The sequence below is a fragment of the Muntiacus reevesi genome, chromosome 7 (assembly GCF_963930625.1).
Source record: "Muntiacus reevesi chromosome 7, mMunRee1.1, whole genome shotgun sequence".
NCBI classification, from domain to species: domain Eukaryota; kingdom Metazoa; phylum Chordata; class Mammalia; order Artiodactyla; family Cervidae; genus Muntiacus; species Muntiacus reevesi.
Genome location: NC_089255.1, coordinates 36125486 through 36150631, shown reverse-complemented (window position 1 = coordinate 36150631; position 25146 = coordinate 36125486). Strand labels below are relative to the sequence as shown.

The window sequence follows — 25146 nt, the reverse complement described above, 5'->3', positions numbered from 1 at the left end:
TTATTGAGAATCCGTCATCTTATATAGATACATTAAAGAAATAGAAAAAATTTTTTTCCTTGTGATAACTCTTAACTTTCATTTATAGCATATAGCAAAGTTAATTATCTCTACTGTGTTGTACATGAATCCCTCCCTAGTAGTTATTTATCTTACACTTGGAAGTTTTTCCAGTAGTCATGTATGGATGTGAGAGTTGGACTGTAAAGAAAGCTGAGTGCAGAAGAATTGATGCTTTTGAACTGTGGTGTTGGAGAAGACTCTTGAGAGTCCCTTGGACAGCAAGGCGATCCAACCAGTCCATCCTAAAGGAAATCAATCCTGAATATTCTTTAGAAGGACTGATGCTGAAGCTGAAACTCCTTTGGCCACCTGATGCGAAGAACGGACTCATTGGAAAAGACCCTGACACTGGGAAAGATTGAAGGTGGGAAGAGAAGGGGATGACAGAGGATGAAATGGTTGGATGGCATTACCAACTCAATGGACATGAGTTTGAGTAAACTCCGGGAGTTGGTGATGGACAGGGAGGCCTGGCGTGCTGCAGTCCATGGGGTCGCAAAGAGTTGGACACGACTGAGCGACTGAACTGACTGGAAGTTTTTACCTTTTGACTGGAAGTTTTTACCTTAATTCCCTCTCCTCCCACCCTGGTACAGCGTTTCTTGAATTTTTTGTTGTGTTTCTGGGATTTTGGCTTTAAGACTATTCAAACTCTGTTAACTCCTCTCCCTATCCCCTGTGTGGCTCCTCCCAGCTTTAGGGCATCCCCGGGCTTCATCAGCATGCCTTTACACCTTCACCCTTGAATCCAGAAGTTGAGTGTACTTGAGGTACTCCAAACAGAGACTACCCTCTACATTGACAGTGTTTCATTAATGAACAAGTTCAGTCAAGATGCAGTGAGCTCCTCTGTGCCTGGTACTGAGCTGGGAACTGGGAGCATAAAGAGGAACAAGGTACCAGGTACCATCCCTGCCCTGGAGTTGCTTCGGCCTAGTGTGGTCATCCAGCCAGTCACTGATGTTCCTGAATTGTTCTAAAAGAAAGGTGTCACCTACATAGACAGTTATTATTCGTTGAACAAACTACTGGCAAACAAAAACCCCAAAGAAGATGGTCATGGTCACCGCTCTTACCGAATTTACATTCTGACGGGAGAGTAAGACAAGAAGAGCAGGTAAACAAAGTCATTATAAATAGTGGTGAGTGCCCGGAAGGAAACAGATAAGGCATTGAGCTCAATGTGATGGGGGTGAGGTGGGAGGGCTACAGTCTCAGAAGGTTGGGAGGCCTAGTGGCTGAAAGTTCAGAAGGTGCCAACCTTCCACAGTGGGGCAGGTCAAGGTTTTGCAGGTTTTGTCTGACCATGTTGTCCATTCAGGTATTTTCCACCTGTTGTATAAAGGAGCTATAAAACAGGAAAAAAATAGGCTTTCAAGCATCAGATATTCACACATGGATTTCAATTCCTGCATATTCATGTTTTTTCCTGAGGTTTTGTTTATAACCTACATTACTCAGTCTGTAAACCTAGAATCAAACAAATTGCTTTCCTAGGTCCACTCAAGGGATTTAAGTCCCTATAGGCTTCCCTGTGTCCTTTGGCAGGAAGTGCATGGGCAGGAGACTTCCTGGGTTCCAGTTTAGCTCAGCCATTTATCAGTCATGCAGCCATGGAGAAGTTGTGAGTCTCTCTGGGAAATGAGGGTAATAACAGTACCTACTATTGTGCTATGCTGGTGTAACTGAGTTAAAACCTAGAAAGCAGAATATAATACCCAGCCTAGTACATAGTAAATGCTCAATAAATGCTAGCTGTTACTATTACTTTCATCATCTCAATGTATTGTTGTTGAAGGCCAAAGAGTTTTCAAAAGCTGCATTTAATCAGCCTTTTGTGTTGGTTGATATTGGTTTCTTGCCTCTTAAAGTCTTTTGTCTCAGAATAGGGGTAATTTTTGTCAAGTTATTTGAAATGCAGAGTTTGTTCAGGGACTGAATATACTATTTTTGACTGTTTCTACCTTTCCCCCATGTATCTCTATCATTTTATTGATAATTAGCTTTTAAAATTTGAAATCATCTCTCTCTGAAAGTAGAAAAGGGACAACATCAATTGATTGTCTGGTTTAAAAAAAATATTTAGTGGAAAAAGAATTTTTAAATAATGAACAGATACTGTATGTGTGATCTTTTTGGCACTCCTTTGTTTTAGAAGTGATGGTATAAAAATGAATGAATAATATAAGGGGCATGCTTGAGATCAGATGGCGCAGTGGTAAAGAATCTGCCTGCCAGTGCAGGAGACGCAAGAGACATGGGTTCTATTCCTGGGTCAGGGATGATCCTCTGGAGAAGGAAATGGCAACCCACTCCAGTATTCTGGCCTGGGAAATCCCATGGACAGCGGAGCCTGGCGGGCTACAGTCACAGAGTCAGACACAGCTGACCAACTGAGCGCGCGCGCGCGCGCACACACACACACACACACACTATTCATTCAACACACATTTATGTTGATTCCTACTGAGTGCCAAGCACTGTCCTGGATGCCAAGAATCAAAATGAATGAGACACAGGCTCCAGTCCGTGTTCTCACACTTGGCTGCAATAAATGGACCTGTGTACAAGCCGCTCTAACCCTGGGCCTTACAGGAATTCTGGTCAAGAAGCGGGGCATGGGAAGAAGCTGTCAGCAAAGCTGCAAAGGAAAAAGGCTCTTCTTCCCCATTTTAAAAAAGTTTTGCATTCTCTCTATCTCTCTCTTTAAACAATTCAGTGGGTTTTATGTGTCTGTGTGTGTGGTATATTTACTGAGTTGTACAACTATCACCACAGTGAATTGTAGGACATTTTCATCATCCTAAAAAGAAACCTTGACTTTGTTAGCAATCATTGTCCATTTTTCTCCCTGCAGACCCTGGCAACCACTAGTCTACTTCCTGTCTCCGGATTTGCATCCTCTGAACGTTTCGTATAAATGGAATCATACAGCATATGGCCCTTGTGTCTGGCTTTGTTCACATAGCATAATGTTTTCAAGGTTCATCTGTGTTGAACAGTGCCTCATTCCTTTTTATGGTTAAATAGTGTTCCACCATATGGCTGTACCATATTTTATCATTCAGGAGTTGATGGGCATTTGGGTTTTTCCCACATTTGGGGCTATTTTAAATAATGCTGCCATGATCATTCATGTATGAGTGTTTGTGAAAACATACATTCCTTTTTTTTTTCCATGTTCTTTTCTTATATATATATTTTTAATATAAATTTATTTATTTTAGTTGGAGGCTAATTACTTTACAATATTGTAGTGGTTTTGCCATACATTGACATGAATCCATCACAGGTGTACATGTGTTCCCTATTCTTTTTTTTGTGTGTGTGTTCCCTATTCTGAACCCCCCTCCCATCTCCCTTCCCATACCATCCCTCTGGGTCATCCCAGTGCACCAGCCCCGAGCACCCTGTCTCATTCTCTTGGGTATAAACCTAGAAGCAGAATCACCTAATCATATAGTAACTCAGTAGTTAGTGTTTTGAAAAACTGCCAGGTTGTTTTCCAAAGTGACTGAATCATTTTCTGTTTCCACCAATAGTGTATGAAGGTTCCAGTTTCTCCACATCCTCATCAACACTATCTTTTTGCTTAGAGCCATCATTGTAGGTATGAAGTGGTATTTCACTGTGTTTCAATTTGCATTTCATGGCAACCCACTCCAGTATTCTTGCCAGGAGAATCCCATGGACAGAGGAGCCTGGTGGGCTACAGTCCACGGGGTCGCAAAGAGTCGGACACGACTGAGCGACTTCACTTTCTTTCACTTTCTAATGGTTAATGATGCTGAGCATCTTTTCATGTACTTTGTTAGCCACTTCTGTATCTTCTCTGGAGAAATATATGTACAGAGCCATTGCCCATTTTTAACTGGATTATTCGTCTTTTAATTGCTGAGTTTTAGGTGGCGCAGTGATAAAGAATCTGCCTGCAATGTGGGAGACCCAAGTTCAATCCCTGGGTAGGAAAGATGCCCTGGGGAAGGGAATGGCAACCCACTCTAGTATTCTTGCCTGGAGAATCCCATGGACAGAGGAGCCTGGCGGGCTACAGTCCATGGGGTCACAGAGTTGGACACCACTGAGTGACTAACACTACTGTATGGCCTATGTACTAGTCAAATATATGATTTGCAAACATTTTGTCTCATTTTCTGGATTGGCTTTTCACTTTGTTTATGGTATAGTCTGAGACATTCAAGTTTGTAATTTTAATGAAGTCTGATTTACCTATTTAAATTTTTACTGCTTGAGCTTTTGCCCTAACCCAAACTCATGAAAACTTACTCCTATATTTTTCTAAGAGGTTTATAATTTTAGCACTTACAATAAGTCACTGTTCCATTTTAAGTTAATTTTTGTATTTGGTGTGAGGTTGGGGTCAAGCTTGATTTTCATGCATGTGCATATCTAGTTGTCCTGGCACCATTTGTTGGAAAGACAGTACTTTCCCCCCACTGAATTGTGTTGGCATCGTTATTGAAAATCTGTTGGCTATAAATGTGGAGGTTTATTTCTGGACTCTCAATTCTATTTCATTGATCCATATGTCTGACGTTATGAAGCAGCTCTTCTTGATCATATGGACTCCAGGTGAGTTCACCAACCAGCAAAATCGGGGCCTTTCAGGATGGGTTGAGGATAAAGTGAGGTGATGTGGCACTCTTACCACAGCACCTGTCTGGTGCACAATCAATGGACAGATAACCTGTCTGCCCTTGCTGCTGTTATGTCCTTCCAGACAGCAGGAAAAGGTTGTAAGAACGGGAAGATGTCTGAGCTCAGGGCCCTTTAAAGTAACGTGAGTTGTGCGTGTGGTAGAGTGTGTGTGTCTGGTGGCTGGGTTTATCCTGGAGGCTGAATGGGAACACAGGGGTATGCGGTAGAGGATGACATGGAAGAAAATTCTGTAGAGTAGAATGTATGCCCACAGGCTCAGATCGTGAAGCCATTTTCATATTTAGAGCTTGAGCTCAATGACTTGTCTCTGAGTTTTGTTGGAATTTAGCAACAATAGAAAAGTGTGCATCCCCAGGGCCTGGGGCTGACCACTGATAATTTGTTGGCAGATCCTGTTTTCTGGCCAGAGCTGAGGCCAGTCTGAGGTTGGGTTGTGAAGTCCTGGACATCACTTGATTCTTGGGCCTCCAGCAGGAAATCCTGGTTTCTTTTTGTTTTGGGGAAGTTTGCTGACAAACACATTCGGGGCTCTGTTTCCGCCGGTGCCACGGGAAATTCCACACTACGCATATGGCTGCCTCTGCCCCTAAAGTGAGCACGTCATCGCTGTGACTCAGAATGGCACTCACCAAGTCCAGCAAGATATTTTTACTTTTTGTCGATATTTTAAATGCATACTTGATCTTGAGAAAGGGATACTTCTAGCTAAACTTTAAACCTACCTAGGTGTTTAAATGAAAAACAACTTTTTTTTTTTTTAGTGGAGATTGGGTACTTCTCTTCACACAGAGAGCAACTCATGATCATAAAATATTTCATAGACCTTGGGACACAGAGATTAATCAGAGAAAAGATTTGCTCCTTACTCTTGTGAGTAGTGATAATAGCTGACACATGGTGCATTGTTAAGTATTTTTCATATTTTTTTAACTCATTTGCTCCTCGCAAAAGTTCTGTGAGATAGGAACTGTTATCCGCTTCTACAGGAGAGAAGACTGAGGCACACAGAGGTTAAGACCACAGTCTAACAGCAAATGTGGTAACTGGTCTCAAAAAGTGCCTTTTGCTCCCACCACTGCCAACCAATGCCTTCCCACCTGTGCCTTCCAGTATTCATGGCCCTGAATCTGGAATGACCTCTGGCTCACTTTGTGATCAGTAGAATTCAGTGGAAGTGATGCTTTATGACCTCCTGAGTCGTAAGAAGCCCTGAAGTTTCCACCTAGAGCTCTTGGCATGTGTGTTCTGGAGAAGCCAACCACTATCTAAGAAATCCAGCTGCCTTGAGACCACCACACTGTGTGGGAAGCCCAAGCTAGTCACACGGGTGGCCAAGAGGCTCAGACTGCCTCCGACTGGCCCAGCTGAGATGGGAGCAAAGCCGTTGTGAGTGACCAGCCCAGCTGAGCCTTCTGGTCTTCAGCCCCAGCTGCTGCCTGACTTTGACCTCATGACAAACTCCAATCGAGACCACCCAGCCAAGCCCAGTCAACCCTCAGATGGGCTGTTAACCGTAGAGGCCAATGACATAAACCGGGAAACACCCCTGCCAGTCTGTCTGTCTGTCTCACACACACTGAGAAGACAGCACTGTGGGAGGCTACCACATGGGGCACATTCCCATGTAACTGGCACATCCCCCACACACACCAAACCTCCTGGGTTTTTTTCCTTTAGTGGTTTTTGATCGTGGCCTTTAGGAAATATAGTACACACTGCCCTGCGTTCTCATCCAAGGGACAGTGGGAAGGGGAAGAGGCTTCCTTATGTGGAATGTCTACCCTACTCCATGCTCTGGTAGGCCCTCTGGGCCCACCGTGTCCCCACATACCATGTGTCAGGTGGCTTCGTCTTACCAGCACCAAGATAGAACCTGCTGCTGCTTCCTGAAGCATAGAGGGTAGAGGGGGGTTGGCGTAGATGGATGGAAGATAAAATGCAGAACAAATGGAGGTGACATGAAGACTTGAAGGAAGCAATTGCAGAGTCTCACAGCAGAGGTGGTCCTACTTTAGATGGGTAGTGAGGGGAGGTGTCTCTGAGGAGGGAGCATTTTGGCTCCGACCCACAGAACGGAGGGACTAGCCCGGCAGAGAGTTGGGAGAAGGGGATTGCAGGCAAAGACCAAACTGTGCTGGAGCCGGCAGGTCAGGGAAGGCTGGAGGCTAGGGAGTGGCCTGGAGGCATAAGCAGTGCGGTTGAAGGACCTGCTGGTAGAAGCTGCTGGCCTTAAGGAAGCATGTAGATTTTATTTTGAGAACGGAAGGATTATCTTTTTCAGCCTTCTCTTGAGTGCCGGGAAGAATCCCTGTGAACGGCCAGCGGTTCTCGTCCCCGACAGTCACAGGCCAGCCTGGCTCTGCCACTCGGTTTCTGTGGCTTTGTTCAGCTGGTTTGCTCTTCTCTCAATGCCAGGCTGGCCCTTTCGTTTCCTCTGTCACACCCAGGTGCCCCCTGCCCTCTGCCCCCCTTCTGCCCTGTAAATGATGCAATGAAGCCTTAGAGCTGTGATTCTCAGGCTCCAGGGAACTTGTTAAGAGACTATTTCCCAGCCTCAAGTACCACTGGGGGCATCTGGTGTGAGACCCAAAAAACCTGCATGTCCAGGCCTTCTGGTATAGGACCCATTTTGAGGAATCTGTGGTATCACTGAGCCTGCCCCCTCCTATATGCTTTGCTGATTAACTGCGACCCCTTGGACTGTAGCCCGCCAGGCTCCTCTGTCCATGGGATTTCCCAGGCAAGAATACTGGAGTTGGTTGCCATTTCCTTCTCCAGGGGATCCTCCCGACCCAAGGATCAAATCCGTGAGTCTGCTGCCTTGCAGACAGATTCTGTACCACTGAGTCACCTGGGAAGCCCCTCCTTTGTGCTTTGCCACCCCCAAACCAAGTGAATAGTCACAAGCTTGGAAAACCTACCCAAATGGACTTGAGCTCTGTTTCACATCTGTCAGCAGTGTGAAAGGACAGGGCAGAGGATGCAAATGGTGCGGGGTGGTCTCTGGGTGGGGTGAAAGGCAGCACAGCACTGGGCAAGGCTTTGTGACCAACCAGCATCCCCCCAGGTGAGGACTTAGGGAGCAGAGGTAGCTTTACTTCCCAGTGGTCACCAAGTCACTGGGTGACTCTTGGCTCACGAGCATCTGATAGGGACTCTTGGCCTAACACTGCTGTCCTCTGCCTGCTCCTTTACTCCATGTAGGAGCACCCCCAAACTATCTCAGACTTCTATGGAAGTTAACATTTTTAGGAACCTCCAGAGAAAAATTTGTTGTTGCTGTTCAGTCACTCATTCGTGTCTGACTCTTTGCTACCCCACAGACTGCAGCACACCAGGCTTCCCTGTCCTTCACCATCTCTCAGAGTTTGCTCAAACTCATGTCCATTGAATCAGTGATGCCATCCAACCATTTCATCCTCTGTCACCCCCTTCTCCTATCCTCAGTCTTTCCCAGCATCAGGATCTTTTCCAGTGAGTCAGCTCTTCACATCAGGTGGCCAAAGTATTGGAGCTGCAGCTTTAGCATCAGTCCTTCCAATGAATATTCAGGATTGATTTCCTTTAGGATTGACTGGTTTGATCTCCTTGCTATCCAGGGGACTCTCAATCAAGAGTCTTCTCCAACAGTTCAAAAGCATCAATTCTTCAGCACTCAGCCTTCTTTATGGTCCAACTCTCAACACCTATACATGACTACTGGAAAAACCACAGCTTTGACTAGACGGACCTTTGTCAGCAAAGTGATGTCTCTACTTTTTAATATGCTGGCTAGGTTTGTCATAGCTTTTCTTCCAAGGAGCAAGCATCTTTTCATTTCATGGCTGCAATCACTGTCTGCAGTGATTTTGGAGCCCAGGAAAATAAAGTCTCTCACTGTTCCCATTTTTTCCCCATTTATTTGCCATGAAGTGATGAGGCCAGATGCCATGATCTTAGTTTTTTGAATGTTTTAAGCCAGCCTTTTCACTCTCCTCTTTCATCTTCCTCAAGAGGCTCTTTAGCTGATTTTCAGTTTCTGCCATTAGGGTGATGTCATCTGCCTATCTAGAAAAAAAAAAACAGATTTTTTTAAAGACTTATTTATATTTTCAAATATTCAGTAACATCGCTGCTATAATAGGGACCTTCTTGTTATACAGACTTCATCTCTAATGTTATGTGTGGCAAAAGGTCTCTCCCCTGTCACTGTGTCCCTATGGGGGCTGGAGAGTAGGAGAGGTAGATTGTAAATGCAGGATTCTAAGTGGAAAAGCAGTAAACACCGGCCTGGGACTTTTTCCATTTCCCTGGCTCCGGCACTGACCAGCTGGGTGACCTGGGCAGGTTATTCTATCTTTGTGAGACTCAGTTTCCTGCTCTATAAAATGGGAGAAGTGCTTTCCCTCACAGAGTTAGAACTGAATAATCATGCAAATACCCATGTGCTCCATAGGCGTTAGCTCTGAAGCATGTAGTGGAAACGCACTGAAAATAGTGGTGCTTTCAGGGAGTCTTTGTTTTCATTGCTGTGGGCTCTGGACGAGACTGACTTGAGCTCACATTCCAGCACCCCACCTCACTGTGGGACCCTCTGAGCCTCAGTGTATACCTGTGTAAAGTGAGGAAACCCCCCACTCCAGTTGTTTAAAGATAAAGTGACATAACATGTACAAGCCATTTGACATAGAATGGTGTTGAAGAACTGGTGGTCTTGTTCATTTCATGGAACTGGAGTGGTCCCCAAAAAACCCACCAGAATCCCTGGTCAGCTGGGTGGTAGCTGAGTCCTGGGACTTAGGCAGACAAGGACCTTGCACTTCCAGGGACCTGAAAAAGGAGGGGAAGGGTAAAGGAAATATTGGGACTTGACAGTAGAGCTGTGGAAGGGGTGCGAGGAGAATGCAGCTGCACGTGATGTTGGGGAACCTACTGCAGAGAGTGACCGGAGGGGTGTCCTCTTGTGGTGAGGCCCCAGCTCTTGTCACTCTTCCAGTTCTTTCTGCCATAATCCCCTTTCTGGTATCTGGGGACATTTCCCACATGTGCCATGATACAGTTTCCTATGGAAACTGCCAATTCACCTGGATTCTTTATTGTCTCTTTCTCAAAACCATCCTGTTTGAATCCAAATCATGATTAAAAGCACAAGTCAGACCATTTATTCCACAGGTCGCCTTTCTGAAGCACTCTTCGGAGGTACCACCATTCTGTGCAGATATGTGTACATGTTAGAATGAAAAAGTCAAGTTACACAAAGTTAAATGGTGAAGAACATCTGTCGCAGCCACATCCCCAGGTCCTCTCCTAGAAAGAGGAGCCGCAGCCTCTTCCTCTGAGTGGGAGGGTCCTCTGCTCACTGTTCCAAACTAAGACTTTTCCACTTAGTGAATCTTGGAGCACATCCATGTTGGAGCCTTAGAGCCATGTCCTTCATATTCCATCATAGAGCTGTGCCAGAATTAATAGCTGGTGTCCTTTGGATTGATGGCATTGAGGCCGTTTCTAATCTTTCACTGTTACACACAGTGCCACAGAATACAGACAGCTTTGCATATACAGTGCAAGTATGTACAGTCTGTGCAGTCATGGAACTGAAAGATACACTCCCAGCAGTGGCATTGCTGAAGCAAAAGGAACTGTGGTCTTTTTACTGTGTTAACTGATGCCCAAATACCTCTCTAGAAGGTGTGCCTGTTTACATTGTGGCCAAAAATTACAAAAGTGCCTGCTTCCACACATCCTCCCCAGTTTAGGGCAATACCAATTTTTGTTTTCATCTTCGCTTTATCTTTGCATTGTCTGCTAGGTGGATGGCATATTTCATATTTACAAATCTTCTCAAAGAAGTTCCTTTCTGGAAATATTTGACCATTTTGAAATACTGTTGATAACTATTAAATACACGAACTCTGATTTAATAAAATAGGTGTATCTTCCTGGTGGCTCAGATGGTAAAGAATCTGCCTGCAGTGTGGGAGACCCAGGTTAGATCCCTGGGCTGGGAAAATCCCTTGGATAAGGAAAAGGCAACTCACTCCAGTATTCTTGCCTGAAGAATTCCATGGACAGAGGAGCCTGGCGGGCTACAGTCCATGGGGTCACAAAGAGTCAGACATGACTGAGCCACTAACACTACTACTAATATGGTCCCCACTGGCTTGATCTGTCTTTCTATCTGTGACATAAATCCAGAAATAACTATAATGGTTTGGCTTTCGGCGTGGGTTATCTGATAGCTTAGTTGCTGGAGCTGTTCTTCATGACTGGCTGTTGTCCAAATGTTCACAGAACACTCACTCAACACTGGGAATGTTTAAAAGGAACAGGGCAGGGAAGGGGTTGAGGGGAGAGGTCACTCTGCAAGTCATTTGTTGATCCAAAGTTGTCACCCCCTGGGTTTAACATTTCTCTGTGGAAAATTATGACGTGAAGAGACATTGTCTCTTTGTCCTTCTGAACCACAAAAATGACAAGATGCATTATCAAGGTGGAAGTCTTGTGAGTATTTGGCCTCATCATCCTTGGGTGGAGTCTGTATACCATTGGCATTTTGCCTCAAGAAAACCCAGGACAAGTACAAACTGCCTGATTTATAGACATATTGTGTAAGACCTTCTCACCTGAGGTAAACAAAGCCCACTTGAGGGTGAGGAAGGGACAGCTTCCGTGTGCGTGACACTCAATTCCTGAATTCTATTAATTATAGTATTAGAAGGTTAAACCTGATGACTTCTTCAGTATCCTTGAAAATCTCAAATTCTGTGACTTTTCTTCTGTTAATTTATTTCAGCCTAGAGGTGTTTGGAATTAAATGACAAGGAAATTACTGTTGAAGGGCAACTAACTGCCCCTATGGAAACATGCAAGGACCTTCAAATCAGCCCCAAAATGCCACAGCACATGAGTCCGGTGAAATGAATATAATAACATGAAACATGTTATTTGTTCATCTTATCCCCGAGAGTTAGTCACTGAATATTCCTGTAACCATCCAGATGGTTTCACATTCTTATGCTGATACTAGAACTTGATGCTACCTTCTATACAGGCAGTAAATTGATTTTCCTGAGAATCTGACTTTTTGTTTCAGAAAAGCTTAATATTCAGAACCATCATATATATCTTTATGATTTGAAGGAATCCATATTGAGCATCTGACCCATCTGATAGATACAGAAACTGATGGCAGGCACAGTGAAGCAGCTGAACCAAGCTCCAAGACATGTAGATTTTTCTTAATAGATTTTCACCAATTTCTCTCTCCAGCAAAGAGCCTCCAATGGCATGTACTAGTGCTGTCTTTCCCTAGGGCTCAGATCTGCTTCTTAACCTAATTTTTAACCTGGAATGGAAAGTGAAATATGAAACCCAATTTTCCCTTTGACTTGGTCACGTGACCAGGAGAAGCCTCGTTCGCTGTGCTGACAGTTCAAGCGGAGCATTTCTCTGTTTCCTCTCCACCCGTGTGCTGTGATTCCGTGATGTCTGGGGTCTTTGGGGTCACACAGCACTGTCTGCCTCATCGTTATCTTTACAACATCCTCCATAGGAAGGAGAGACAGGCTGTGGGGCTAGCTTGTTTATTTTAGGAGGAAACAGGCATAAAAAATAAATTCACAAGGTATTGGACTAAATCCCAAAGGGAGAGGAGTGGGGAGAGGAGCTGGGGGATAAACAACACCAAGCCCATCTCAGGACACGCTCAGTCCTTGGTCCACTATTAATTTAAATAGTGGTGCGTTTAGTGGCCAGACCAGGCACAGGGAGGTCGAGAACTATGTAACTATGGGACTCTTATTGTAGCCAGTTACATTCTCCAAGAGGTGACCATTAACATCTGAAAACTGAGGGGGATACACATTGAACCTCCTCAAAAAGGTGATGCTATATGCAGATGTAGGGGCTCCGCTGATGGCTCGGTGGTAAAGAACCCGCCTGCCAATGCAGAAGACGCCGGAGCCTCAGGTTCAATCCTTGGTTTGGGAAGTTCCCCTGGAGCAGGAAGTGGCTATCCACTCCAGTATTCTTGCCTGGAGAGTCCCATGGACAGAGGAGCCTGGCGGGCTGCAGAGAGTTGGACATGACAGCACAGCACAAGCATGCAGATGTAGATGCTGTAGCGTTCATCTTCTTGGAGAGTCTTGTTGGATCCAGGGAGGGGTTTAATATCAGCTCCCCCAATACCCAGCAGGAGCCTGGACCCGCCCACACCCCTTCATCCCCATCCCACCCAGCCTAACTGCGTGTCTGGTCAGCTGGGAGGAGGAGGAATCCCGCTAGAGAAGAGAAGCGAGGTGGGGAGGGCAGCAGCAGCAGTGTCTCGACTCACTTCACACCAGTGTGTTCCCCGCTGCTTCGCCCCAGTGAAGCGGGGCTGCCTTTGCTCACAGGGAGTTGTGTATTTACAAAGGCATCACTTCACTCCCCGGGTTTCCTGAGATGGCGATAAGCTAGAAAGTGCTAGAAATCCAGACCCTAGTTTTGTAAACACCAGTACAGAAGGAAGGGAACACCCTCCTAAATGATACTGCTAGCCCAGTCATACATGAACAAGTGATTTTGTCCATGTTTATTTTTTTCTTATTACAAAAATAATATATTTTCATCACAAAACCCTTAAAAACTACTTTTTAGAAGACCAAAAAGACCAAAAACCACCTTTAATCCCACCATCCTGGTGTATACACGGTGCAGTGGGTATAATTGCAGGCTTTGGGATTGGCATCCCTGGGTTTGAATTCTGGCACCCCTGGGAGATAGCTATATGACACTGGGTAAGTTGTTTAACCTCTCTGACTCTCTATATCCTTACCTGTAAACATGAACACATTAGTTGCTCAGTCGTGTCTGAGTGTGACCCATGAACAGGCTCCTCTGTCCATGGGATTTTTCAGGTAAGAAAACTGCAGTGGGTTGCCATTCCCTACTCTGGGGATCTTCCCAACCCAAGAATCAAACCAAGGTCTCTTGCATAGTAGGCAAATTCTTCACCATGTGAGCTACCAGAGAAGCCCCTGTAAAAGGGAGATAATAATAGTACATGCTTCACGGGCTTGCTGTGAGGATTACGGGGGATGATATTCATGTGAAGCTCTCCTGACAGTGCAGGAATGTTGCGAGAGCTCAGTAAATATTTTTTGCAATTCTTTATTTATAGCAGTCACTCTGCATCTAACCCCAGTAACGTTTTCAGAAACAGCCTTTTCCAGTTGTGAAGTAAACTCGTCCTGGAAACAATACAAGGACTCCTTGCACATGTTTAATTGAAGGAGCTGTATTGTTAACTGAAGTGACTATTTTTAAAAATATATATTTAATACTTGAGTGACCCCTTGGATAACTGATGTTTATTTTGAGATGATTTGTACTCCCTATAATTAGTAACAGCCCTTTTTTAAGACACTCACAGCACTATTTAAGCAACTATACCCTTGGACTTGCTAAAAATTGTTATACTTCTTATTTAAGGCAATATACTTCATTAAACCAAATTTATTTTACTTTACTGTGGTAAGAACACTTAACCATGTGACCTACCCTCTTAAATTTTTAGGTGTACAGTATTGTTAACTACAGACAGGGTTGTATAGCAATTCTCTAGAATGTACTCATCTTTCCTTGTGGCTCAGCTGGTAAAGAATCCGCCTGCAATGCAGGAGACCTGGGTTCAATGCTTAGGTTAGGAAGATCCTCTAGAGAAGGGAAAGGCTCCCCACTCCAGTATTCTGGCCTGGAGAATTCCATGGACTGTATATAGTCCATGGGGTTGCCTAGAGCCAGAACCAACGGAGCAGCTTTCACTTTCGCTCGGCAATAACTGAAGCTTTATGCCCTTTGCTTGGCAGTTTCCCCTCGCCCCAGCCCCTGGCAGTCCCCACTCCACGCTATGACTCCAAGTCTGACTGTTTTAGAGACACCTCATTCCATGGTGTATATGTACCACAGCTTCCTTATCCACTCATCTGCTGATGGGCATCTAGGTTGCTTCCATGTCCTGGCTATTATAAACAGTGCTACGATGAACATTGGGGTGCACGTGTCTCTTTCAGATATGGTTTCCTCAGTGTGTATGCTTACTCAGCCGTTAAAAAGAATTCATTTGAATCAGTTCTAATGAGATGGATGAAACTGGAGCCCATTATACAGAGTGAAGTCAGCCAGAAAGATAAAGAACATTACAGCATACTAACACATATATATGGAATTTAGAAAGATGGTAACGATAAACCTATATGCAAAACAGAAAAAGAGACACAGAAGTACAGAACAGACTTTTGAACTCTGTGGGAGAAGGCGAGGGTGGGATGTTTCGAAAGAACAGCATGTATATTGTCTATGATGAAACAGATCACCAGCCCAGGTGGGATGCATGAGTCAAGTGCTCGGGCCTGGTGGGCTGGGAAGACCCAGAGGAGTCGTGTGGAGAGGGAGGTAGGAGGGGGGATCAGGATGGGGAATAAGTGTAACTCTATGGCTGATTCATGTCAATGTATGACAAAACCCACTGAAATATTGTGAAGTAATTAGCCTCCAACTAATAAAAAAAAAATTAAAAAAAAAAAAAGACACCCCATTTAAGTGAAGTAATGCAGTATCTGTCCTTCTGTGACTGGCTTATTTCCCTTGGTATAATGTTCTCAGGGTTCACCCTTGTCACATATATATTCCGGTGTATATATACACCGCATTTTCTTTATTCATTCATCTGCCGATGGGTTTTTAGGTTGTTACATCTTAGCTACTGGGGATTATGCTATAGTAAACACAAGAGTGCTAACATCTCTTTAAGATCCCAGTTTTAAGTTCTTTTGGATAGATACCCAGGAGTAGGATTGCAGGATCATATGGTAGTTTTGGTTTTAATTTTGGGGGGGAATAAATGGATCCCCTGGAGAAGGACATGGTGACCCACTCCAGTATTCTTGTCTGGAGAGTCCCATGGACAGAGGACCCCAGTGGGCCACAGTCCATGGGCCCAAAGAGTAAGGCCTGACTGAAGTGACTTAGCACAAACGAGATTTACTGAGCACCTACTCTGTTCAGTGGTGGATCCTGGGTGTACAGTGGTGAACAGATGAGGGGTGAAGTTTCCCTTCAGCGTTTCTGTCACATAATCACCAAATAAATACATCATTATAGAGAGTCAGTGCTCCAAAAGGAAAACCACTGGTGCTGGAAGAATAGATCACAGGGGAATGGTTTTAGGTAGTGTCAGGTGTGCTGCAGTGGGCTTTTGGACTCCAGATATGATGATAACAATCTCATCTAGAGCACGGGCTGTGGCAGAGAACAGACCCTCTAGGGAGGCAGGGACACGCTGCTCTGCTTGGGTGGGGGAAGCCTCCTGGGGCCATGGGTAGGTGGAGACGGGAGAGAGGGAAGGTGCTCCAGGCAGAAGGGAAGGTCTGGGCAGAGTCCTGGGACTTGGCCAGCTGCTCAGGGGGCCTTATCCACCCCAAGAATGCCACTAGTGGCAAGGGCAGAGAGAACCATTATCTTGCATTCTTTCGTTGACACACATCTTGATTAAAACTCACGTAATAGAAAACTTGGCTTTGGGAAGTAACTTGAAGCATTTTTTTCTGTTGTGCTATTAAAAATAATCAGTCAAATTTGCTTCCTTGTGGTCCCCGCCCTGTGTTTACCTGAGCCTGGGGCCACTGTCCTGACCTCAGATGCCATTTCCTGGTGAGGCTTTTCAGCAAGGACGGAGACCACGGCCTCCACAGGGCTGTGACGGAAGCCCCCTAATTGGGTGGAAAGGGCCCCTTCCTTCCTGCCTCCTCCTTGTTCCCAGAACGTGGAACCAGGAATGCCAAGCTGGGATCTTCCACAGGACAAAGTCTCTTTCCCAGCTCCGAAAGCCATATAGCTGTGGGGTCCTTTTACAAAAAGAGAAGCTGTACTTTTAAACAATTGAGCTGATTACAGCTCTGTTTTGTTCCAGACTGTTACAAGTTCCATTGGAACGTCTTACAGAATTGAAATGTCTGTCATCACCGCATCTCCTCTAGGGGCCTGGTTTTAGTTCAGGTTCCACCATCTTCTAGCTTTGTAACCTTGGGCAGGTGTCTTACATCATTAAGCCTCTGTTTCTACATCTGTGGATGTGCTCAATCTTGTCCAATTCTTGCAACTCTATAGTCCCCATAGACTATAGCCCTTCAGGCTTCTCTGTCCATGGAATTTTCCAGGCAAGAATACTGGAGTGGGTTGCCATTTCATCCTCCAGGGGATCTTCCTGACCCAGGGATCAAACCTGCATCTCTTGCATCTTCTTCATTGGCAGGTGATTCTTTACTAACTGCACCACCTGGGAAGCCCCTATATATAATTGACTGATAACATATTTAAAATATATTGAGTACCATGGGGACAGTTCTATTATTATATTGAGTTTTATGCTCTCCACACACACTCATACATGTGCACGTATATACCCTACACCCACAGGCATGCTCACCTGGGGGTGTGCACACGCACGCCCAGATCTACGTGTGCCCTGGTCCTTATTGCATTCTGTGCAGCTGGAACCGATTCTCATAAACTCAGAGCATTCTCGTCCCTGGTCTGTCACAGTGAAAGACTTTAAGCACCTTGGCCATGAGGCAAGACACTGTGAAATTCACGACTCTCAAAGTTTCAGTGGTCAAGCCAAATTTTACATTAACCTTTGTGGGTAAGACTGTTGGAACTGTTGCTAAATCCAACTCCACACATGGCCAGATTCGTGACATAGTTCCCTTGAACAGATTTCAGCTTCCTGGTCCACTGAGCAGTGTGTGGAGATGAATATCTTCAAGCAAGTTCAGCAACCTTGGATTTTTTTCCTTTTTTCCCTTCTCCCTTTCTTTCTCCTTTTCTTTCTTCTTTCCAGCCATCTGTCCATCCTTTCTTTTCTTTCTTATTTATTTTTACTTTTTAAGTCAGTTTTATTGAAGTACAGTACATTACAATGCACTCACTCTCATTGTACGGCTTGCTGAGTTTTGATGAATTTGCAGATTTACTCGTGTTTCTTGTGTAACCACCACCATCTTCTAGAAACAGAAACTTTAGATCACCCTGAGAAGTTCCTTCTTTGCTTTTGGCACTCTGTGGTCAGTCCCAGTCCCATCTTCAGTTCCAGGCAACCCCTCATCTGCTCTCTGTCACTGGACCTTAGCTTTGTCTGTTCTAGAATTTAGCGTAAATGGAATTGTACGGTTATGTGTTCTTTAATGCCTGGCTTCTCCCACTTGGCATGTTTCTGAGATTCATTCGTGTGGTTGCATGCGTCAGTAGCCCATCCATTTATCACTGAGTAGTATTCCACTGTTTAGCCACCTACCCACCAAAGGACATGTGGATTATTTCCAGTTTGGGGCTATTCTGGGTAAAGCTAGCAGCCTCAATTTTATGGCAGCATGTCCCTCAGCAGCAATCCCAAGCACATCCTAGGAACTTGATAATTATTTATTAATCCATTAAAAAAAATTTTTGTCTTTGATATGTCTTACTAATTCCAGGATGTTTAGTGTACTTTTGGTTTCCAAAGAGACATGTTTGAGAAATTGTTTAAGGCAGGGAAGTTTAGGGGAATTCCCTGGCAATCCAATGGTTAGGATTCTGTACTTTCACTGCACAGGGCCTAGGTTTGATCCCTGGTCAGGGTACTAAGATCCTGCAAGCCATATGGGGTGGCCAAAAAATAAAAAGGGAATACTGAACGTTTTCCCACAGAATACATCAAGAAGCACTCCTAAGGGCTGTGTTGGCAAGCACCCTTCTGGGCTGGAGGGGCAGGATAGGGAGGCCGCCACCCTCAGACATTCCCAGACCAGGTGGGAGGCGCCTGTGAAGTCATTCCATGCAGTTCTTTGGGGGTTGGGGGGGATGGCAGCTAGGAGTGCCCCTCAGGGGCCCAGGAGGGCTGGAGGACACAGTTGGGTCTCTAGGCAGAGTCTGAGCTGTTGTGTTTCCACTCAAAAGTGGGCACCCGGTGGCCAGTGCTGTCCAGACCAAAGGCAGTGAGCTCAGAGCATAGGGACACCCTGGAGGCCAAACAGAACAGCAGCTGAGGGCACGCTCAGTCTGAGGGCCACTGGCCCTCAGCGTTGTCTTAAGGGGTAACGTTGTCACAGACCTCACTAGTCTAGCGTGGCTCACTCTAGGGGTGACAGGTCCCTGGCCGCCCTCCGTGACAGAACCTCGGGGGGAGTTCATTGCTGTCCCCCTGCTGAGCATGAAGGTTTGCCCCGAGCTTTCCTGGCCCGCACAGGCCTGCACAGGACTTCGCTAAGCCAAGGAGGATCCTGCAGCGGGATCATTGCCTTGTTTTAGGAGTAACCCAGGGTCTTTGAGGGGCTTCTCGTGTAGCACTAGTGGTTAAAACCCGCCTGCCAGTGGAGAAGACATAAGAGGACACAGGTTCAGTCCCTGGGTTGGGAAGATCCCCTGGAGAAAAGGATGGCAACCCACTCCAGTCCATAGGGTTGCAAAGAGTTGGACTTGACAGAAGTGAATTGGCACGCGGGGTCTTTAAGGCCAACGTGGTAGAACTCCCTCTGTTTCACAAGCAAGGAAAGAAAGTTCACTGGCTCTATTCATAAAATACAAGCAGTCTCTGCTCAGTCAGTATACTCTATCAGCTATCTTCTGAGCACTGATTCTCTCACGTGGCTCGAGCATCACTGCATTGTCACCTTTACCCAGTTTAATTAGGGAAATTTGTTTTCTCCATGGCTGCAGGCTGTACTGCACCCCAGCCAGAAATCTTTCAGCAAATCTTTTATTTTGCCCCCACCAGACACTGGGAATTGGACTCAAGGATTTTTTTAATAACCAGGTCAAAACATTTTAGAGAACTTTCCAGCTGCCAAGATGATTCTAAATGCTTCACCTATGTACTCCACAGCCCCGTGAAGTATATGGATACCATTATTAGCCCCATTTTACAGATGAGAAAATGAGACACAGAGAAAGCAGCATGCCTCGGGTCACAAAATTAGTAAGTGACAGAGGTAGGATTAGAATCCCAGGCAGCCTGAGTCCAGAGCCCACACTTTTGATAATCACTGACTTGTGCCACTGTGAGGAAGATGTGGTCCCTACGGTTAAAGAATTTATGATCTATTGACAGAACCCTGAACATCCGTCGGGTTATAATCCACTGTGTAAAGTCATTTGATAGGAGAACAACAAAGGGCTCTGGGAGCCCAGAAGAGGGAGGAAGGGATCAACAGTTATTGTTTAGTGGGCACAGTTGCAGTTTTGGAAGGTGAAAAAAGAGTTCTGGAGATGGATGGTTGTGATGGTTCACAAGAATATGAATGCACTTAATGCCACTGAACTGTACACTTAAAAATGGTAAAATAATGATAACAATAACTGCATGTGAGGAAAAAATTGAGCAGACCAACTTCTCCCAGCTTTGACAATTCTTTGCTTTCTTCTGAGACACAGTGATTTTTTTTCACCTTTGATTGTGCTGCCTAACATGTGACAAGCCATTCTTTTACACCTCTTAATGACAAACAAAGCAGTTCTACCTACCCATGCAGCTTAATCCGTACCAAGCTTTTCATCATGACTTTAAAACAAAAGAATACAGACATGCAGCTGTTCCTCCAGAGGTGAGTACTGGCTTCACTTTAGCACACTTAGATCTGGCAGCTCTGTTCCCAGTAACTTTTTATTTCACTGAAGCATTGAAATGAAGTCTTTTTTAAAATAACTTTTAGGAACCCAAGTTAAAGTTGAAACAATCAACCCAGGTGGCCCATGGAGGAAGAGAGATGTGTCTGCATGGCTGCATTTACACGGTGCTCGCATACAGAGAAGGTGACAGCTATGGGTGTGGCAAGTTTCTTTTGGCACTGGTTGTAAAAGCATCCATAGTTTGGAAATATTCAAATGTGGGGATAGATTATTTACCAATCATGGTCCTTGGTAGCAAACCAAAGAAGCTGACTAACTTGAGCAGAAAAAGAGTTTTTCAGAAAATCAGGCTGTTCACAGAATGGAAAGGAAGACAGAGAGCTGGGCTCAAAAACTAGGTTAGGAAGACCCTATCACCGTCTAAATTCAGCCATCTCTGCCGTAGATAAATTCTCATTTTCCCTGTGTCTTTGCGTCATTCCCTTAAGATTCAACACCATCCTCTGGTAGGAGAGGATTACATGCATGCTAAGTCACCTCACTCGTGTCCAACTCTTTGCAACCCAATGGATCGTAGCCCACCAGGCTCCTCTGTCCATGGGGATTCTCCAGGCAAGAGTAGTGGAGTGGGTTGCCGTGCCCTCCACCAGGGGATCTTTTCAACCCAGGGATTGAACCTGTGTCTCTTGCATTTCCTGCATTGGCAGGCGCGTTCTTTATCACTAGTACCACCTGGGAAGCCCAGGAGATGATTGTCTGATTCTAAATCACCTATCTGTACCCCAGCCTGCTAATGAGTGGTACAAGAGACTGTCCACCACACCTTCAGCGTCTGTGGTCTCCAAGGAACCCACGCTAACCCCCATCCAACAGGAAGAGCATTCAGCAAAGGACAACTGGTGTCCTCCCAGTGTGCATGCCAGACACAGCCTTTTCTTCAATCTGTTTATGAACCTTCAGTTACCAAATGAGAGAGGCATTGGGTCGGAGAGACAAGTTCATCCTCCCTGTTGGAAAAGTAAATCCACACACAGGGCCTTCAGTGGGTGGCTTCAGAACGTCGTCCCGGCCCCCAGGGAACAGCGCCGTCTTTCATTAGCTGAGCATCTCCTATCCAGGATCTGGGCTTTATGGTGCACAGGTCAGTCTCGAATGACAGAACCCACATTACCTTAGGAGGAGGTTTGCTCTGGCCTCATAGGGACAGAATCAAGTGAAATCTTAACTCAGAACCTTCATACCCTATTCTATGACCTGTTCCATAGGCCTTTGATTTTCCTCTGATCTAAACTGGCTGCTGACAGCAATGAAAAGCTCTAGCCCACATTCTGGGAACCGCCTTTGGTCTCCTTTCCCCCAGGGAATCAGGGAGCCCCTCAGTGAGACAGAAAAGAGAAGTGAAAGGCCTGAGCTGGCAGCATACGCACATGCGCGGTGACATAAAGCCCTGCATCCAGGATCTGTGGTTTCCTCTGGGGTGGAGGTTGAGGACGGGGCTTGGGGAGGGGGTCATGGGGGGTTTCAGCACTTTCATGAATGTTTTCTTTATTTAAATGTATGTTTTTATTTTTTTAAGTTTTGGCTGTGCTGGATCTTCACTGTGGCACATAGGGCTTTCTCTAGCTGTGGTGCGTGGGCTCCATAGTTGCAGCTCATGAGGTTCTCTCGTGAGGTTCTCTAGTTGTGGCCCCTGGGCTTAATTGCCCTGTGGCATGTAGGATCTTAGTTCCCCGACCAGGGATCGAACCCCCCTCCCTTGCGTTAGAAGGCGGATTGCCAACCACTGGACTACCAGGGAAGTCCCTGTTTAAATGTATCTGAATCCAGTTTGCTTGCTCAGTTACTCCCCTTACACCTGTTCTTCAATTCATGGAAACTTTAGTCCATGGACCCCCTTTATTTCTGTCTAATAGCTCACCCTCCTTTAGGCACTCATCTACTTTAGATTCCTCACTTCCTCCATCCCCAGAATCAACCAGCATCCACAAACCCATGTAACATGTTTGTATTCGAGCTGTAGTACATATCCATAGGTTGTTGAGGGGTGCTTTGTTTTTTAACATTGTAAGTGATTGTTATAATGCTATACATGTCCTTTTGAAACTGATTTTTGTGTGTGTGAGATTTGCCTGTGTTGACAAGTGAAAATCTAGTTCACCCTCACTGCTATGTGGTATTTTGTTATTTAAATAAACTACACTTCAATTTTTTTTTTTAAGTATTTGAAGCAAAGAAGGTCAAGTGAAAATTTCTTAAAGGTACAAGGTGGGCACGTCAATGTTCATCACATTATTCTCTAGACTGTTAAATGTGTTTGGAAGTTTTCCAGATCTAAAAAAAGAGGCAAGAGCGTGAAAAATAGGATCAGGAAATAGCCCTTTTGGGTTCTGATTGCACTGCTTTGAGGCTCTATTCTAGAGCTAATCAGACTTGAGAATAAAAATAAGCCCAGGAGACTGGCCCCTTCTGTTTTCTTCTCATGGGACTTGTCTCCCTGGGAAATGCTCAAAAGCCTTGACCACAAGCCGAGAGGAGTGTTGATTTGGGTGTGATTTGGAGTGTGTTGGTACACAGCCAAAGTAAAATAAACAGAATTGTCATGGTCTGGTCATTTTTAGAAAAAAATTGGCAAGAGACCATTTCATGGAATGGCTGTGAAACACAATTTTAAAAATATTTACAACATACTTAAGATATAAATAGTCCAAATGATAAATATAGGTCATGGTTTTGGCCAGGTCAACCTTTGATCTCCTTAACACTCTTAAAAATTTAGATTGATGGAAATTTCTCTTTTGTGGTACTTCCTGTCCACTCCATGAGACTTCAGGTGACCACTAGGTTTCTTCCTTCTCCAGCCCTGGTACTTTCAGAAAAGTGAGACTTTGGTAGAAATTGAGAGCTTTTGACCCATGGCCTATATTTTTTCAGGGCCATTACTCAATTTTTCCATTAAACTAAAAGATGGTACTAGGTGAAACAAGAGACTCCTGGGGGCTAAAAGAAATTACAGATGTGGAAGCAAGCATTGCCCAATCAGAGTGACCACAATATCCCCTGTTACTGCCCATGCAAGGACTCCCAGCATCCCCAGTGTTAACTTGATGCATCCAGCCCAGAGGGCCCCATTTGAAAGAATTTACATATCATGAGTCCTCCCCTTCCTCCAGCTTGAGGACAGGGCACTCTCCTTGGCAGCTGCTGGAGACCCAGGTGGTTCTGAGCCCCCACCAGCACATCCCCGCAGGCGGCCACACTGACGTGCCCCTTCCCTCCCCACAGGGTATGACTTCTGCCAGGTCCTTCAGTGGTTCGCTGAGCGGGTGGACAGGATTATCCTGCTCTTCGATGCTCACAAGCTGGACATCTCGGACGAGTTCTCAGAGGCCATCAAGGCCTTCCGGGGCCAGGATGACAAGATCCGTGTGGTGCTGAACAAGGCCGACCAAGTGGACACGCAACAGCTGATGCGGGTCTACGGGGCCCTCATGTGGTCCCTGGGCAAGGTCATCAACACGCCTGAGGTGCTACGCGTCTACATCGGCTCCTTCTGGACGCAGCCCCTGCAGAACACTGACAACCGAAGGCTCTTCGAGGCCGAGGCCCAGGACCTGTTCAGAGACATCCAGAGCCTTCCCCAGAAGGCGGCAGTGCGCAAACTCAACGACCTCATCAAGCGAGCGCGGCTGGCCAAGGTAAGCTGGAGACCCCCAGCAGCAGCCTGGGCAGGGACTCTTCCCGCAGGCACCTCTGTAAGGGAAAATAGGCGGAGGTTCTACTCCAGGAGCCTCAGGGAACAGGACGTGGAAGGGCTTTGAAGCAAGCCTGACAATCAGTATCTTCTTTAGATTCTGGCTCCTACCTCTGTGATCTTGGGCAAATGACTCCTTTCCAAGCCTGACTCAGCCTATAAAATGGAACTAGTAAGAGCACATCCCAGGATGCTTGGGAGGGTTTAGTGTGACCTGGCTTGCAGAGTGCTTGACGTAGCACCCAGCACTCAGGGAAATGCATGCACTCACCACCTGGATGCTGCTGCTATGTTAGGATGGTAGGAAGGTGACCCGCCGAACCAGAAAGAGGTGGCGTTGGTGGGACCAGTGGGGTGCTGAGGTACCAGTACTCATCACCCTGTGCCTCGGGCATAGAGCCCTGTGTCACACGAGGGCGCAGAGAGGCCACAAGAGGCTGGCTCAGCCCAGCCCACTAACTATGCCATTTCGGGTGGGGGCACACTGTATCCCCATTCTGGGCTGTGGTTCCCACTCTCCAACCTCGCGGCTGAGCCTTTTAGCAGCCCCAGGAGCCTGTGCCTGCAGATGCTGGGCCACCCTCAAGTGTTACCAGCATAGTCTGTTTTGCTGTGCCTCTGAAGAGAGGGGAGCATGTGACTCCTCTAAGAAAAAGTACAGGGAAAAAAATGGTTCTTTAAAGCCTATATGTACATTTCATAAAATGTACACCTCTAACACCTCTAACACCACAAGTGCCTCCAGAGTTTATCTAGTCCCAGTGATCATCAGAAGTGCTCAGGAGCTTTAAGCAATGTAAGTTCCCAAGCCCTGCCCCAGAGCCTCTGATTGGGGGTAGAGTGTGTGTGTCTGTCTGTCTGTCTGTCTGTCTGTCTGTGTGTCTGTAAAGCTCCCCGGGTGATTCTGATGATCAGTCAAGTTTGGGAACCAGAGATCTTTAGTGACAAAGGACGAAAGACAGCCCTCCTGGCTTCCAGTCTAGCCTTCTGCTTTGGCCTTGTTCCTTCTGCTAGAAGCAGTCCTGGGCCCG

At 45.7% G+C, this 25146-nt stretch overlaps 1 protein-coding gene across 1 annotated transcript in view; it reads left to right on the top strand.

Annotated features, from left to right (window-relative positions):
- The window catches only part of EHD4 (EH domain containing 4), an 85367-nt gene that overhangs the window by 41078 nt on the left and 19143 nt on the right, over window positions 1-25146 (top strand). Inside the window, exon 4 of the mRNA XM_065940419.1 lies at window positions 23647-24059. Coding sequence (XP_065796491.1) covers window positions 23647-24059 — 413 coding nt within the window. The remainder of the gene's footprint in view (window positions 1-23646; window positions 24060-25146) is intronic.